This window comes from Spermophilus citellus (genome assembly GCF_964194105.1).
Source record: "Spermophilus citellus genome assembly, chromosome: 9".
In the NCBI taxonomy this organism is placed as follows: Eukaryota; Metazoa; Chordata; class Mammalia; order Rodentia; family Sciuridae; genus Spermophilus; species Spermophilus citellus.
The window spans coordinates 113,444,782-113,462,253 of NC_138191.1; the positions used below are offsets into that span (position 1 = coordinate 113,444,782).

Consider the following 17,472-nt stretch of genomic DNA (forward strand, 5'->3'; position numbering starts at 1 on the left):
ATACATTTTTGCCAAATTTTAATTTCCTAGGGTCTTCTTTGGTGGTAATGTAATGTGAAATTTTACGGTTTCAATCCTGAGGCACCAAAGTGATTTTCACTTTAATTGTAAAGGGTTTGGGTTGTACTGCCTTGACTAGCCATTTTTTTTGTTCATTGTACTCTCTCTGAGTATAATGATTTTCCTTTTTTCTTTTCTTTTTTGAAAAGTTACTTTAGAGAGCTCTTATTCCATCTCCTGGGGCTATCCAGAGGCTGCAGCTTCCATAAAAGATGGTTTCATTTTTCTCTCAGTGCAATGTTCCCAAGCAGAGAGGCAGATAAATCTCAAGTTTTATATATCTAGGAAGCCCTTCTCACCTCCCAGTCTTGAAATATGAGTTGACCAGCCTGTTGTTTTCTTTAAGCTGTCCTAGTGTTGAAGTGTCATACCAAATGAACAGTTACTGTCAGAGAAGAAATAAGATTTATATATTCAGTAGTTCTCAATGCTCTGCAAGCATTTTTGGTTGTTACAACTGGTGGGTGGGTGGTACTATTTTTTAAAATTTCTTTTTTGCGTGCACTTTTATTCAGTTTTTTTTTTAAATTTTTTGTTGTTGTATAGACTGAATACTTTTATTTATTTATTTATTTATTTTTATGTCGTGCTACTGAGGATTGACCCAGTGTCTCACAGGTGCTAGGCAAGTGCTCCACCACTGAGTTACAGCTCCAACCCCCTGGGTGGTACAATTGACATGTAGTAGATAGGGGCCATTATTACTGGGAACCATCATAAACAGTGTTTAGGAAATCTTCCTATCCCCAGCAAAGGATTTTCTGGTTCGGAATACCAATAATGCCGAAGTTGGAAAACCTTGACATAAGAGAAATGGCTGATGAATGGTATAAGAACAGTTTTAGCTATTTACAGTCTTGAGTGTTCCACAGTGCTAAAGCAATTCAAGAAGTAGATCAGTTGAACTGAAATGGTCTGGGAAGATTTGTTGGCGACAGTTTAAAGCTAGAAACAAAATGCTGTATTTAGAATACAGAAAGGCAAACATCCCAATTAAAAATATCTTTTGTAAAGTCCCCTGGAGTAGACCATGGCTTCTGTGGAGCACAAAAAGAAAAAATAGTGTAACTTAGAGGCACAGTTGGATAGGAAAGGTAAGTCTGTGAGATCAGATCATGATGGCCCTATAGGGCCAAGATAGAAGTTTGGCTTTAACATGGTGTGGGAGCAGGGTTCTTACATAGGAGAGTAACATGGTGGGTGAGTATTTTAGGAAAATAGAATGGATTCAAGTGGGGAGAGAGCTAGGAGAATGGAGAGAAAGTAAGACAGGCCTTGTGACTAACATTCATCTTTCTTATTTATGTATCTTATTAAAAAGTTATTTATCAACATAAAAGTGATCCTTGAAACAGAATTTGAACTCTGTGGAAAGTATTGTATAAAGAGGACTTAGGGACAGGCCATAATTAAAATACAGTGCGGAAAAAGAGGCAGGAGGAAAGTAGGATACAGTATGATGATAACCAAGAACTTTAAGAGGGAGACAGCAGGAGTAGGTGCCTCCAAGGTGATGGTAGAGATTGGGTTACAGTTGTTAGATTTACTCAGCAGCCACTTGTTGATGATCTTGAGATCCTTTTCAATGGAAAGGTAGAGACAAAATCAAACTTCAGGTGGTAAGAGAGTAGAAAGATATTAGGAAATGAAGGCCATAGCTGAGTATTATTCAGGAAAGGTGTTTGATCACAAAGGAAGGAGAAAAATGGCACAGTCTGGATATATTTCTTATCTATGGTATTTTTATTTTATTTCTAGTTATAAAGGAACTTGTGGTATCTGCTGGGAAGAGTGTCCAGATGACCCTGCCTAAGAATGAAGTTCAATTAAATGCATATGTTCTCCAAGAACCCCAGAAAGGTAAAAATCCCTTTACACTTGGGTTACATTTCTGATTACAATGATATCCACATACCTCAACTCACTCTTTCCGTAATAGCCCTGTGAAGATAGGATATTACATGAGGGAGAACAAATATTCATGAAATACAAGAGACAGTAGGGTTTGAGATATCAAGCCTGGGTTCAAGTCCCAGGTTAGCCAGTTTTTAGCTGAATGATTTTAAGCAAATTACTTAACTTCTCTGAGTGTCTGTCTGTTTCTCTCTCTCTCTCTCTCTTCCTCTTCTCTCTCTCTCTCTCTTGCCGCAGTCTGGCTGGGCACAAAATCACGAGCCACTCAAGCAAGAACAAATTTATTTTTGAAAATGCCGCCAATACCCCGTACACGTCCGGGAAGAAGCCGGTCCACACACGAGGTGGTTTTCTCCTGGAACCGGGAACAAGTTCCTCCCCCGGAATTCCCTCCTACTGTACTTCCCCAACCAATGGGAACTCTCCAGGAGTCCCATAGCAGGCGGAGGTGAACAGCAGGAGTCCAATATCCATATGAATGCAAATCTTAACATAATCATATCATCTCAATGGCTAGCTGGCGTCACCTTACAACCAAAAGTGCCATGCATCATATTACTTGGCTGTGGCTCTTAGCACTCTCTCTCTCTCATATAAAATGAATAATTCTTACTTCATAAGGTTACTGTAAGGGCAAAATGAGATAGTATATAAATCACCTAGTTCAGTGCCTAGCATATAGCTGATGCTCATTAGCATAGATCTCACATGCTAGGTTGTATTAATCCTATTTATTTGCTCATTTATTTTTGGCATTTAGGATTGAACCAAGGAGTACTTTACCACCAAACTACATCCCCACGTCCTTTTTTTTTTTTATTTTGAGATAGTCTTGCTAAATTGCTAAGAATCTGCTAAAGTACCAAGGCTGGCCTTGAACTTGTGATCCTCCCACTTCAGCCTCCTGAAGTCACTGAAATCAGAGGCATGTTCCCCCATGCTCTGGTATTATACCCATTTAAAGGGGAAGAAACTGTGACTCAAATTAATCTGTTTATTTTGGCCAAAAAAACTAGTAAATAGAAGGTGTAGAACTTGGAGAGAAGTTAGTCAAGACTACTGTTAATATAGGTTTGAACCTTAAAAAAAAAAAAAACTTAATTCATGATTTACAAAATTCAAAGTTATAAAATATATATTTGTTTTTTAAAAAAAATTTTGGATTGGGGATTGAAGGGACACTTTACTACTGAACATATCCACAATCCTCTTTTCTTTCTTCTTCTTTTTTAAATCTTCTTTTCTCTCTTATTTTGAGACATGGCCTTGCTAGGTTTCTGAGGGCCTTGCTAAGTTGCTGAGGCTGGCCTTGAACCTGTGATCCTTCTGCTTCAGCCTCCTAAGACTCTGGAATTGCAGGGCCATGCCTGGTTAGATTTATAAAATATTTAAATGAATTGGTGATTAATTCACTAGTTAAGGAAACTTTTGTAATGTAAACATCCTTTCACCTTTGAAGTATATTTCCCACACCAAAGTTTGACTTATAAACACAAACATTTTCTCTTAAGACCACCTATGACATGAGTGAAGCATTGGAAAATTAATGTGTTGGATTTATGTTGCTTTCATTAGAAGGTTAGTCAAGTAAACTACTCTTCTCTATTCAGATGAGTCCTTCCATTTTATGTACTTGTTTCTAATACAATATTCTTAATTTCTGGTTCTAAAACCAAATACTGTATTTATGCAAAAAATACTTTTCCAGAACCTAAATCCTTCTTCTGACCAAAAGTTCTGCTCTCAAAGTGAGGTTTTATTACCAACTCATTCTACCTTTAGAGAAACTTTTTCCTTTCTTTCTTGGGTGGTAAGTTACAGTGAGTAGATTTGGTGGTCTTTGAAGATGGAGTTAAGAGCTATCTTGAACAATGTATGCTGGTGATTGAACCCAGGGTTTTGTGTATGATAGGCAAATGCTTTACCACTGAGTTACATCTACAGCCCTGCTTTATTTTTTTCTAATCTCTATTTGCATATACATTTCTTTGAATTACTGTTATCTTGTAGATCAATGTTGCAAAACAGGTCATTGGAAAGGAAACAGATTCTTTAGTTATCCTCTGCCCAGTTCTTCAGCTTTAATTAAATCCATGAGATGAATGGTCTCAAGCTTTACAAGATTGGGGCATTGAGGCAAGGCAAATTCTGCCTGTTCTTTATCTTTCTCCTGCCCTGTGGCAGCTCATTAGGATCCCTGTAGGATTCAAAGGCTGGTTCAAAACTACTGCCCTATATCATTACAGTCAACAATATAACAGACCTATATTCAATTGTTCCTATCCTTGGGCAAATTTCTGCCTGTAAGGCATAAATTCTTCACCTCAACTTTTCTTCTCTAGGAATATCATCCTTGTTTTTTTTTTTTTTTTTTTAAGAGAGAGAGAGAGAATTTTTTAATATTTATTTTTTAGTTTTTGGTGGACACAACATCTTTATTTTATTTTTATGTGGTGCTGAGGATTGAACTCAGCACTCTGCGCATACCAGGCGAGCACGTTATCGCTTGAGCCAACCTCTCCAGGCCTATCATCCCTTTTTGACATTGGTGTTAGTAGCTTTTTTTTTTTTTTGGTACTGGAATTGAACCCAATGGCACTTTGCCGTTGAGCTACATTCCTAGTTTTTTTTTTTTTTTTTAATTTTGAGACAGGGTCTTGCTGAGTTATTGAAGCCATCCTTGAACTTGCAATCCTCCTGCCTCGGCCTCCTAAGTCTCTAGGACTAAGGTGTGTACCACCATGCTTAAGTGCTACCTTTAGTTATTTGAAAATGATCACTTCCTAAGCTAATGTGAGTTTCCTTTCTGTGTGGAAAAAGCATTTACAGCTAGAGTTGGAAGAAATGTGTCACAGCATGAGTGCTGCTTCTGCTGCTCCTTTCTGCTCCTCCTGAGCAGACTTTTTTTTTTTTTTTTTTTTAACGGTGGTGCTGGAGTTTGAACCTGGGGACTTGTGCATGCAAGGCAAGCACTCTACCAAATGAGCTATCCCCAGCCCCAACTTTTTTGGGGTGTGTGATGCTGGGGATTGAACACATGGCCTTGTGCATGTGAGGCAAGCACTCTTACCAACTGAGCTATATATCCGCACGCAGGTGCAGCCCCTGACCTGCCTTTTTGTATGTACATTTGTGAGAGCAGCTGGGATTGATAGCTCTCCAAAACAATACTAGTTTGCTGGCAGAAGGAAGATCATGAAACCCAGGATTATAAAATAACATCTGGTCTTCAGATGAAGTATATCTTGGGATTAGGGCAGAAGTGTGCTAACTTTAACATTTGAACTCGTGAAAGAAAAAGATATGAATTTGGGGCAGTGGGGTAGAGCTGGGGTTGTGGCTCAGGGGTGGAGCACTCACCTAGCACGTCCGAAACCCTGGGTTTGATCCTCAGCACCACATAAAAGTAAATAAAAGGATTGTGTCCACTTCAACTAAAAAATAAAAAATTAAAAAAAAATAATTTGGAGTCGAGGTTGTAGCTCAGTGGTTGAGCACTTGCCTCACATGTGTGAGGCACTGGGTTCAATTTGCAGCACCACATAAATAAATGAATAAATAAAGTATTGTGTCCATCTACAACTAAACATAAATAAATAAATAAAAAGATAAGAATTTAAGGATTCTTTTATTTTTTTTCTATTTTTGGGTAGTCAACTTAAACTAAACCTTCCTACCAAATCCTACCCTTCCCTAGCCAGAAATGCATTTTATCCCCTGCCTCCCAAATTGAGACCACTTTTACTGGGCGGAATTCCATTTAGATAACAGGATTCTATCCTTGTGCTACCAAGTGATATAGTCTGAGCTGCAAATGAGGACCATTTAATGCTTCATTTGATCTTAATTAATTTCAGTGGGGCCTGTTTTAAATGGGCCATGCCCTACCGTTTTCTGCAGTGTGTTATTTAGCTCAGCAGGAATGAAGTAGCTCTTTTAACTCACTAGGGTGTGATGACCTCAGTGAGAAGAGCATTGTTAGCACTCTGTAAAAAGCTATTTTTGAATCATGTTATTTAGAAGTCATTGCTGTTCTTTGTTGCAAAAGAAGTTTTGCAGGAAAATGGCCTTTGTTCCCAATGAGTTCACCTGTAGCATTGGTAGGGCATGTGTTTTCAGTGAGATGCCATCCCCCAGCAGTCTGCATTTTTAAGGGAGGATTGGCCTGAGGGTGGGATGGGGCAGAAATGAGTATAGGTAGCAGAGTGTGTGGAAGAAGAAGCCTTAACTGGAGCTGAGTCAGCGGAATCCACCCTTTCTTTCAGCAGATGGTTTAGTTTCCCTGAAGACTTTGGGGTACAGACTTAAAAATGAAGGCCTTGTCAAGATTTAAAAAAGATTCATTATTGGCAGCCTTTAGAAAAGTTTTGTTATTGGCATGCTCTTTATGTGTAGGTGTGTGTTTTCATGATTTTCATAACTGCCCTTCTATAGGAGAAACCTACACCTACGACTGGCAGCTGATTACTCATCCTAAAGACTACAGTGGAGAAATGGAAGGGAAACATTCCCAGATCATGAAACTATCCAAGGTGAATTTGCTTCTTTTCATTTGCAGGACTAAGTCAGAGTAGGTGATTTACATTCTAAAATAGGTAATATAGAGTTTTCTGTCCACACTGAAGTTGGGAGTAATCTTCCAGAAGTGTCTCCTTCAAAAGTCTGACTGGCTGACATCCAGTGTTTGTTAGTGTATGATTTTCAAAGTTTCATTAAAATTGAACCAGTATGGCAGTGATAGCTGAATATATCCACTAAACAGCTTTGAAGGGTAACATAAGGATTTTGGAATTTGGGACATAAGATAGGTAATTTGTGGCCACATGACTGTGTACATTGGTTCAGTCCCTTTCATATAGTTATTAAGAGCCATAAAAATGTTTATATTCTTTGGCCCTTACTGATTCATTCATTAAATGGAAGGTTACTCCTTGTACACTAGTTATGTGAGAGCCATTTGAGATTAACCAGTGAATTAATCATAATTTTAATGTTTGGGGAATGGAGTTTAGGAGGTACTTAGGAAGCAGGGAAGGCTAATAGGTGATCACTAGGTCAGCGAGAATAGATTTCTTAAGAGAAAATTTGCCTACGTGGGTCTGAAAAGTGACTGACTTCCTGGGTAAAGGGTGGAGGGAACATAATCAAACAAAAGAAGCAGCATATCCACAGGGCTAAGAATGAGAGAGAAAATGTGGGGAACAGTGCATAGTTGAGCCTGAGTGGACAGTCAGGTGTGAGAAGAGCGGTAGCATAGTCAGTTGGAGAAATGCAGGGGCCAGGTGCAGCAGAGTCTCATGGCAGATTAAGGACTTTGAATCTTACCTAAAGGAAATAGGGAGCTTTTGAAAACTTTTGAGCAGAAGAAAGACATGTTCAGATTTTCAGTTTAGAGAGATCATCATGTCCACAGATTAAAGGAGATGAAACTCTTTAAGTGTGGAGATCAATGACGAATGTATTGAAAAATTAAGGGGGAAATGATACTATTCTGAGTATGAAAACTAAATAGATGATATTAATGAGAAACCACCAACTGAGCTCATACCATATGCCAGACTTGGTGCTAATTGGTTTACTCAGTTATTTCTTTTAATTGTCATAATATCCCCAATACGTAGGTGTTAATATTTGTTTTACAAATAACAAAACTAAAATTTGAAAAAAGGAAGTGGTTTGGCCAAAGTTCACAGAGATATTAATTAAATAATAGGTTTGCACCAGAGCTATAATCCCATGCTTTAATAATTAATATGATGAGTAGTTAAAAACCAAGGTGATGGTTTGATCCCCAGTACCACAAACAAAAAAAGAACTAAGGTGTGGCAGTGTAGATGGAGACAAGTGAGTGGAGGTCAACTTGAGAAAATGTGATGATCTGATGATCAAGGCATTGTGTGAGAGTGTTAGATGATTGTAGCTTTTTTGGCTTAGGCACCTGGATGGATGTTCGCTGAAATAAGGAACACAGAAAGGATAACAGATTTGGGGGAAATTTTCAGATGATTAATTCACTTTCAGGTGGAGTGAATTTGAGGTACCTGTGAAACATTTGAGTGGAGTTGTCCCCATAGCAGCTGGGGAAAAGAAACTATATACTAGGGGACATCTGGGCTAGAAAGATAAATTTGCATATCCACCTCAAATAGAAAATTGAAACCAGAGTCATAGGTAAGATCAGCTAGGGAGAATGTTTGGATTAAAGAAATAAGTAGGCTGAGGTTGGAATCCTGGGGTGTGCTCTCATTTAAGGGATGGCAGGTAAACTGGAGGAAATATGAGGTAGGTGGAGAAGGGAAAATTTAGGAGGAAAGCATTACAAGGGAGAGAGTGGTCAAAAATGTTACTGATACCCAATTAGTGTTTATCCAAAGGAGATAATTCTAAAGAAAGGACACCCCTCATTTTTCTTAAAGATGTTCATTACAGCATTAGTCATAACAGAAAGAGTTTAGAAGCACCCCAAGTATCCAACAGTATGAAATGTTTATGACACATTTATTATTATTCTATAGTCATTAAAGTGAATATTAAAAAGACTATATCCTAATGGGAAAAGGGTTCATACTAAATGAAAAGAACAATAAAAAGTTTGATACTTTGGTTTTAGCTAGACCTTGAATATCTCTGAAATTTGAGCTCTTCAAATGTGGGAATCTTAATTTACCTCCAAACCCCAAGCCTAGACAGTGACTGGTATATGATTGATTCTCAATAAATGTTTGCTGAATGAATTGGATAAAGCTAGTTTTTATGTGGGCAAAGATTGGAAGGAAATAGAGAAATATGATGAGTTAATTGTTAGGGTAATGAGATGGTAGGTGATTTTATTGCCCCCTTTTATATAATGTTCATATAGTTAATAGAAGTTAGGAGGGAAAACTGCTTAGATATTTGGGAACTATTTGGAATTTTTATAAGATGTTTTTCTTTGAAGAGATGATTATTTTAATTTCATAACTCTGTGCTGTAGGATGGTTGGGCCCTTAATGTTCTTCTGAAAAGAAAATGGGAGTATAGAGAGATTGAAATCCCTTATGTTATTCTAGAGGCAGCTAGTAATAAGATATTCACATTAAAAGCTATGTTTCTTTTTAGTGTAACTCATTGTTTAATCTCTTTAGCTAGTTTACTTTTTCAATTTTGAAAATAGGGCAAGGAGAGTGCAGGATTCAGCCTGAAGAAACTCAGATACTTATGTTGTCTTAAATACAATTGCTGCTCTTGGTGGTTGTCTGAAAGATCTTCTCTCACTTTTGCAGCTGACTCCAGGCCTGTATGAATTCAAAGTGATTGTAGATGGTCAAAATGCCCACGGGGAAGGCTATGTGAACGTGACAGTAAAGCCAGGTTTGTGTTTCAAGCCACAGCTCTGTCCCATTTCTCTCTCTCAAAGACTCCGGAGGAGGAGAAAATTTGACTTTGTAATACCATCCTTTTTTTTTCATGAAATATTTATTGGACATTTCCTAGGTCAGTGTAGTAAAAGGTTATGGCAGCAAAGTATATATGTGTTCCAAGTGTTCTAATTGGAATACTGGACTGGGCAGGGAAACATTAGTCACAGCATCCACAGTGCAGTGTGGCCTAAGCAATAACCTACCTACCAGAGAACTACTTCTCCAAGTGGGCTGTGCTGAAAGAGGAAGCCAGGAGCCCAGGAGAAGCATGCAGAAGAACCCATCAAGTGACCAGCTCTTTCTGATATCTTTCCAGAGATGTGGGTCTCTGTACACAGTTTCTCATTTAGACTTGCTGGTCTCTTTCACTTTAGAAACCAAATCCATCATGTCATTCTTTTAAAAGGAGCCACTGTTGGCAGATTGTAGTACAATAGCAAGGTATAAGGGATCTTGTTTTGCATTTTCAGAGAAATTTGGGAGAAGTTGGAGAGTAGCACATGTACTAGCACAAATTAGTACTGTTTCCTGTCTTTTTTGGTAGTAGATTTTCTTTTCATTTCTTGAGTTTTGTAGCCAATGTAATCTTTTCACCTTCTTTAAAATATGGTCAGTAGGCCTGGAATGTAGCTCAGTGGTAGGGCCCTTATCTAGCATGAACAAGTCCCTGGTTGTGTCCTCAACATGGGGATCAACATGTAGACTGTTTGATCATTTCCCAAAGAAAAGACCACTGGGTTTGTAGGTCACAATCATTCAGGTGGACCAGAGTGACCTTCCCTTACCCAGCCATAGTCACCCCCTACACCATCAGCTCTCATTATCTTTTCAGTATAGTCTGTGCCAAGGGATGGTTTGTTTGCCAGTGTTTTTATTACACAAAGCTTGTTTGTTGTGCACCTCTCAGGCTGTCCTGAAAGTAGCCACTGACTGCTATAGTACTTTTCATGAGCTGGATACACAAGAGCATTAAGAGAATGCACAGGGCACAGTCTTAGGAGTGGTCAGGTTGTTTTTTGTTTGTTTGTTTTTTTTAAAGAGAGAGAGAGAGAAAGAGAGAATGAATTTTTTTAAATATTTATTTTTAGTTTTTTGGCGGATACAACATCTTTGTATGTGGTGCTGAGGATCGAACCCGGGCCGCACGCATGCCAGGCGAGCGCGCTACCGCTTGAGCCACATCCCCAGCCCAGGAGTGGTCAGGTTTGAAAGAGGCCCATATATTCCCAGGTTTCTTATGTTAAAATGGAAACCTGGTCTGGCTGGGGTTGTGGCTCAGTGGCAGAGCACTGCCCTAGCATGTGTGAGGCGCTGGGTTGAGCCTCAGCATCACATAAAAATAAATAAATAAAAATAAAGGTATTATATCCAACCACAACTAAAAAAAAAAATTAAAAAAAAAATAAGATAAAATGGAAACCAGGTCTTGTGACTTTACCATCTGGTGATGCTTCAGCTGTCAATTATGTAATGGAATCTGATTTGTAATCCACTCAGCTATGACCTGCCCTTCTTATAATTTATAAAGTTCCCCTCCCAGTCTCTTCTGGGTCACTTTCTTTCAGAACCCCGTAAGAATCGGCCTCCTGTTGCTATCGTGTCACCCCAGTTCCAGGAGATCTCTTTGCCAACCACATCTACAGTCATTGATGGCAGCCGTGAGTACTTGTCTAAATGTGACAGTGTGCGCTCACAGTGTACTCCTGTAGAAATCTCTGGTAGAAAGTTCAGGGCCCACTGCATTCTGCTTGGAGCAGTCTTCTTGATTGTGTTATGGGTCTGAAGCAGCTGACTGAGAAGTAGGTGACAGGACAGGCCCAATTAAAATTCCCACATGGCTTGTTTAAAGTGATATTCCTGCTCTAAGATGGCAAGAAAGTGGTATTGTGCATGTATTTAGAATTACTTTAATTGGAACTGTCTGTTTTTCAGATTTACTTTGATGGGATTTCCTTTCCTGGTTTTGGAAACAACGTTTCTTGCTCTCATGCTAGATAAGTAACTGAGAGGCATGACCCAGAGCTCTGACTCTGCCATCAGTGCCTAACCAGATTGTCCTCTCCTCCCAGGGAGACTCAGAATGCCCTCCACAACCTGCCTGGGCTCACTACCATTTTACTCTTCAGAGTAGCGTCACCTGATGGGTGACAGGAGAGGATTTTTGAATCTTAGTTCTTGATCCTTGCAGTATGTGTGCAGAGGTTTCAGTCCCATCTTCTCAGTGGTATTCGCTTGGTTTCTTTTGAGACCCATTAAGGCCCCATTACCCTGTCTTGGCACCAACAATTGTTTTTGGCAGATGCATTCAGTGCTTGGCAGAGGACCCTCTAGCAAGGTTAAGCATTTCTTGTCATTGGTTCTGGCAAGAGGAGTAGAAGGATAGTAGCCAAGGGGAAAGAGAACAGGAAGAAGTGCTTATCATAGAAAGTGTTCACATAGCACTGTTATTGTATAGTTTTGAATAGGTCAAAATAATACATAAAGGTACTCAGTGAAAAGAATCATACCATCCACGTCTCCCAACTATTCAGTTTTCCTCCAGACAACCAATGGTATTGTTTTTATGTATCTTTCCAGAAATTTTTTATGTACATATAAGAAAATATGTATATAGTGTTATCCCTTTGTTTACACACAACACATCATGTGTGAACATTGATAGCACATTAGGTGTACTGTTACATATGTATTATGCTTGTTTCTCCGTGAGGGAATTTTTCTCAATCAGTGCGTGAAAGGCTTATTCATTCTTTTAGCAGTTAGAGTGTTTCATTATATGTATGTATATGATTTCATTGTGTGACTGTATTCTTGTTTTTGATCTCTATTGTTGACCATTTAGACGACTTTAATTCTTTCGCTGTTACAAACAACATATCATAAATAATCTTGTCAACATGCTCCTTAATGTATATGTTATGTAGGATAAATTCCCAGACGGATATATTCCTAGAATATTATTTCGTTGTATGAATACAAACTTTTATTAATCTCTAGCAATGACCATTTAGATTACTTTGATTCTTTTGCTATAACAAACAACGTTATAATAAATAATCTTATCAACATGATGTTTAACCCATGTGTAGTGTGTCTGTAGAATAAATTCCTAGAAGAATTGCAGGAACAAAGATAAATATTGCCAAAGTACTAGTTGTAGGATAACTAATTGTATCAATTTATGCTTCCACCATGACTAATGAAAGGGCCTTTTTCCATACCTTTACCTATATAATGTGTCATGAAACTTTTTAAAAAACAATTTGATAAGTTCAAAAGTGATATCTCAAGTGTAATTTTAATTTACATTTTTTTTTTTAGTGAAGTTCAGTATGTTTTCACATGTTTAAGAATTGCTGATTTTCATCTGGGCATGGAGGCACATACCTATATTCCTGGTGACTTGGGAGTCTGAGGCAGAAGGATCACATATTTGAGGCCAGGCTGTCTCAAAATAAAAAATAAAAGGGGTTGGAGGTGTAGCTCAGTGGTAGAGTACCCCTGATTTGATTCTCACTACTGGGTCTCAGGGGGAAATTTTTGATTTTCTTTTTCATACGGTAGTATTTTAGTCAGAGGTGTCCTATGTTTCTTGAGAAACAATGCAGTAGAATATTCATAGAGAGGCAGAATGACCCAATATTTCTGGGGAAGAAACACTCTAGAGAGATAAGTCTATAATTTCATGAGGTTTTCCTAGCTTGAAATCTCTGAGGCAGTTGTCCTGGTTTATATAAACTGGTAAGTCCTGGGACCCAGCATTTTCATGTTGTAAACGATGTTCCTTGTGGTCCAGAAAGCACTGATGATGATAAAATCGTCCAGTATCATTGGGAAGAACTTAAGGGGCCTCTGAGAGAAGAGAAGATTTCTGAAGATACAGCCATATTAAAACTAAGCAAACTGGTCCCTGGGAACTACACCTTCAGGTAAGTCAGGATTCAGTGTCAGATTGGCCAGAGGCCACCCTTTTCCTTCCTGTATCTGGCATTTTGGTTTTACTTCCTTGAATGTCTTCTCAAACTGTTGAAGGTTCTGCTCATGAGGAGAGACTATGACTCTCCTCTTTCCCTCCATGCCTCACCAGCACCTGCCATAGTGTGACAACTTATTCTTGGGCATCTGTCTTCCTGTCAGTCTGATATTTATCAAGTTTTAGACTCTGCTGGGGTCACAGAGATGATTGTCCTAGCACAACATTTACCATACCATATCTTTACAATCAATTTGCAAATTCGGACTTAGTAGCATTCTCTAACTGGAAGGTAGCTTCCTGAACAATAAGATTTGGGCCTTCTTGTTAGCTTAAAATGAAAAGTTGATTTGGTTTTTTTTAGATTTGTAAAAAAACAAATTTCCCATTTATAGAATTTAGCCTGATCTGGGTTAATCCTTTATTTAAATAGTGACAATAATAGCTAATGTTTTTGAACATTTACTGTATGCCAAGTACTGTTCTGAGCTCTTTGCTTATAGTATCTCATTTATTCCTTTTAACTGGCTTCATGGTTACTCTCATTAACACATTTGGAAATTTTGGCACAAAGAGGTTAAATAATTTGACCAAGGTCACACAGCAGTCTGATTCTAGAGTCTGGGCTTTTAGCCACAGTGGTAGACCAAGTTTGTTGGGTGTGTGGGACACTGGGAGCAACTTTTTCTTTTTTCCTAGCTCTTTATGTCTTTTTAATCTATGAGATGATGGGTTTGGATTTGATTAGCATTAAGGCTCAATCTGGTTGTGGTTCGCTTGCCTTCTCCTCTCTCTCAGTCGTTTCTTTCCCTGGCCCTATATTCAGCTTGCTCTTCGACCACAGGGTCTATGCAGGCAGACCAGGGACTGTTTAGGGTGAAAAGCAGAGCAATGGGCAGCAGCCATTTTGCCTGTGACCCCTTTCTGTTGTCACATGGAGATGGGTAGGTATGCTAACAACATCACACCTGTGAAAACAACAGGGAAACTGGGAAAAGGGGCCAAACACTGGACTTCCCTTTTCCAGTGCTTGCTGATTTGTACATGTGTGCATGTCCCGTGTTTTTGTGCTTTTTTCCTTAAGGCTGTACTATCGGAAATCCCCTTCAGACCACAGGTAAAAGTGAGATTGTGGGATAAAAACCCCAGAAATGTCTGACTCTTTCTGAGGCTGGTGAGAATTAAACAAATCGCATGTCTTTCCTATGCTTTTCCTCTTTCTGTCAGCAAAATGGAAGGATCCCAAACCTCTTTGCTTGCTTATACTCACATTTTGAGGTGGCATAAGAAGCTCTAGGCTGTTCAGCTGGAAGGCATCATTTAGGTAAAAGCCTGCTCTTATAAAAGAACATTTTTTTCCTTGCAAATCCCGTTTCTCACTGGCACAAACTGTGGGCCTGTTGCGTGGGAGAATTCATTTCCATCTCAAACTCCTGCCTTACCAGAGCCAGCCCTCCTGGTCTGTCCCAAAGACTGTGTGCCCAGGATGGCCATTCTTATGATATGCACACAGCTAAAACAGGATGATGGGGACAATCTGCTGCAGACAGAGTGTGCTCTATATAGTGTGGTGTCTTTGAACTAGGGGCCAGGGATTATCTCTTTTTAAGACTTGGTTTCTGAGCTTTGGAATCAGAGAACTGGGCTTGCATCTTGGCTCATCATGAAGCCCTGGGCAAATTGCTTCTCTTCTCTAAGCCTCCTGTGGAGTGCACTGACGAAACCTACTCTATATGGTTATCGTGTGAATTGTATTACAGTGCATATAAGGTCTTAGCACATAGACTGTCATAGGCAGCAGAGCAAACTGGTGCTGGAGACATACTTCCTTTCAGATCCTGAGTCCACTGCTGTCCAACTGCATGACCTTGAGTAAGTTACTTTTCCTCTTTTCGCCTTGGGCTCCTTGTGTATGTAAGGAATAATACAAGGATAATACTTTATAGAGCTTTTAGATGAATCCAATGAGATATAAAGGCTTGGAACAGTGCCTGTCACATAGTAAACCCTCAGTCACTGTTAGCTTCTAGTGTTACTCTGCTTTTCCAGTAGGAGAAGTCAGAAGAGGTAATCCTGTCACCTTGGGGTTTCATAGTCTTGATTTTCAGTTCTCTAGTTTTTTTCCTCCTCCCTAACACTCATCCTTTATTGCACTCCTCTCTCTGCCTTGATAGCTTGACTGTAGTAGACTCTGATGGAGCTACCAGCTCTACCACTGCAAGTCTGACAGTGAACAAAGCTGTGGATTATCCCCCTGTGGCCAACGCAGGCCCCAACCAAGTGATCACCCTGCCTCAAAATTCCATCACTCTCTTTGGGAACCAGAGCACTGATGATCATGGCATCAGCAGCTATGAGTGGTCACTCAGCCCAAGCAGCAAGGGGAAGGTGGTGGAGATGCAGGTAGGAGGGAATGCTTTCTGTCTTCTCTTGTCCAGGGGATAAAGAACTGCTGGATTGGGTCACCATTCAAGGTTTATTTCTTTTCCATTTCAATTACCAAAATCAGATTTGTACATTTATATTTAAAAAAGAAAACCCAAAACAAATCCAGAAAGTTTTATGGGCCTTTTGTTGACAGGTTAGCAATAATCTTTAACTTAAACCTTTAGTATCAGGCGGGGGAAAAAAAGACTGATGAGAAACGTAGTTGTTCTGGGTGACTCCAGAGAGTCAGACTACTTAGAGGCCACAAGGGTTCAAATCTTGGTGTGCTCTGTTCCCAGTTGGAGAAGATTGTCTGACTCAAGGGTGTCTTATCTGGAGATACCTAAAAAGAGATTAGATCTGTCACCAGGCAAGTCACATAAGTAAATAAAGAATACTGTGTGGGGCTCTGGTGAGCCAGAGAACTTAAATCTCTGAATGCAGGGGTCCTCTGCTCTTTGGGTCCAGCTGGCTGTTGCCATGTGGAAGTGTGGTTCCAGTATTGCTGGATAGTCCAGCTTTTCAGGAGCAGACAGAAACTAATTCCTCATAAATGTCAAAAATTCCAATTTTTAAGAAACTCCAGACCAAACAAAATGTCTGCAAGTGGACCCAGCCCACAGGCTGCTTATTTTGCCCATTGTTCTTTCCACAGGAAGCTCCTGTGTTGGAAGTTTGCCCTGAATTATTTCTAATGATATTTAAGATGCTATTTCTAGCCAGGCACAGTGTCATGCTAATCCCAGCTATGTGGGAGACTGAGGCAGGAGAATCACAAGTTTGAGGCCAGCCATGGCAACTTAGGAAAGCCCTCAGGAACTTAGTAAGACTTCTTCTCAAAATAAACAAGAAAAAGGACTAGGGATGTAGCACAATGGTAAAGCACCCTTGGGTTCAATCCCTAATACTGGGCGGGGGGAAAAACTCTGTGTTTTTAGATTAGATGCCTGACTTAAAGCCCACATTGTACTTGGCTCTAAGTTCATGTAGTGTGTTAAGTTTTGCTGCTGTTGCAGAATGTGTGCAATCTCTTTTCAGCAGGATATCACATGATGTCTGATTCAACAGTTATTAATTACACTGAACTGGGAGATATCAGCCCATTACCAACTTAGGTTTAGAAAACTGGGTAAATCATTTCTATCAGAGTAAGAATTATTGTGGGATGTTGTGATTCTAGGAGCCCACTTTTCTACTCCTGAATTTCTGTGTGTAGGGTGTTAGAACACCAACTCTGCAACTCTCTGCAATGCAAGAAGGAGACTATACCTACCAACTCACGGTGACTGACACAATAGGACAGCAAGCCACCGCTCAAGTGACTGTTATTGTGCAGCCTGGTAAGTTCCATCCTTGGGGTTCAGACTCTTCTGATGGTTGGTCCCTTTGACCTTCGGGGAGAGGAAGGTTTGGATTCTGAGCCTGTTTGAGGGTAGACGCAGAAAGCATCAACCCATGGAGCCTTGAAAGCAACTTGTTTCATCCATTTCCCTCACATTTTCTTCATGGCTAGAGATGAAGGGTACTTCCCAGCCTCAGCTTGTGCCCTCACCTTGGCTAGTTACTGTGCTTTTATGTGGACCTAGGAAGTAGAGGTGACACCATCCCAAATCCTACCATGTTTCATAAGGATCAGCTTAAAACTCACTTCTCAAGAGAGCCCCCTCTTGTCACTCAAACCTTATAGCATTAGATTTC

At 39.6% G+C, this 17,472-nt stretch overlaps 1 protein-coding gene across 6 annotated transcripts in view; it reads left to right on the forward strand.

Annotated features, from left to right (window-relative positions):
- KIAA0319L (KIAA0319 like) overlaps positions 1-17,472 on the forward strand; it is a 118,964-nt gene that overhangs the window by 81,819 nt on the left and 19,673 nt on the right. For 5 of the 6 annotated variants that reach the window (XM_081308001.1, XM_081307998.1, XM_081307999.1 and 2 more), the window contains exons 5-11: positions 1,819-1,920; positions 6,409-6,506; positions 9,237-9,324; positions 10,940-11,032; positions 13,171-13,303; positions 15,522-15,750; positions 16,991-17,114. In XM_081308001.1, coding sequence (XP_081164127.1) covers positions 1,819-1,920; positions 6,409-6,506; positions 9,237-9,324; positions 10,940-11,032; positions 13,171-13,303; positions 15,522-15,750; positions 16,991-17,114 — 867 coding nt within the window. The remainder of the gene's footprint in view (positions 1-1,818; positions 1,921-6,408; positions 6,507-9,236; positions 9,325-10,939; positions 11,033-13,170; positions 13,304-15,521; positions 15,751-16,990; positions 17,115-17,472) is intronic. The other variant, XM_081308000.1, reaches the window with a different exon arrangement.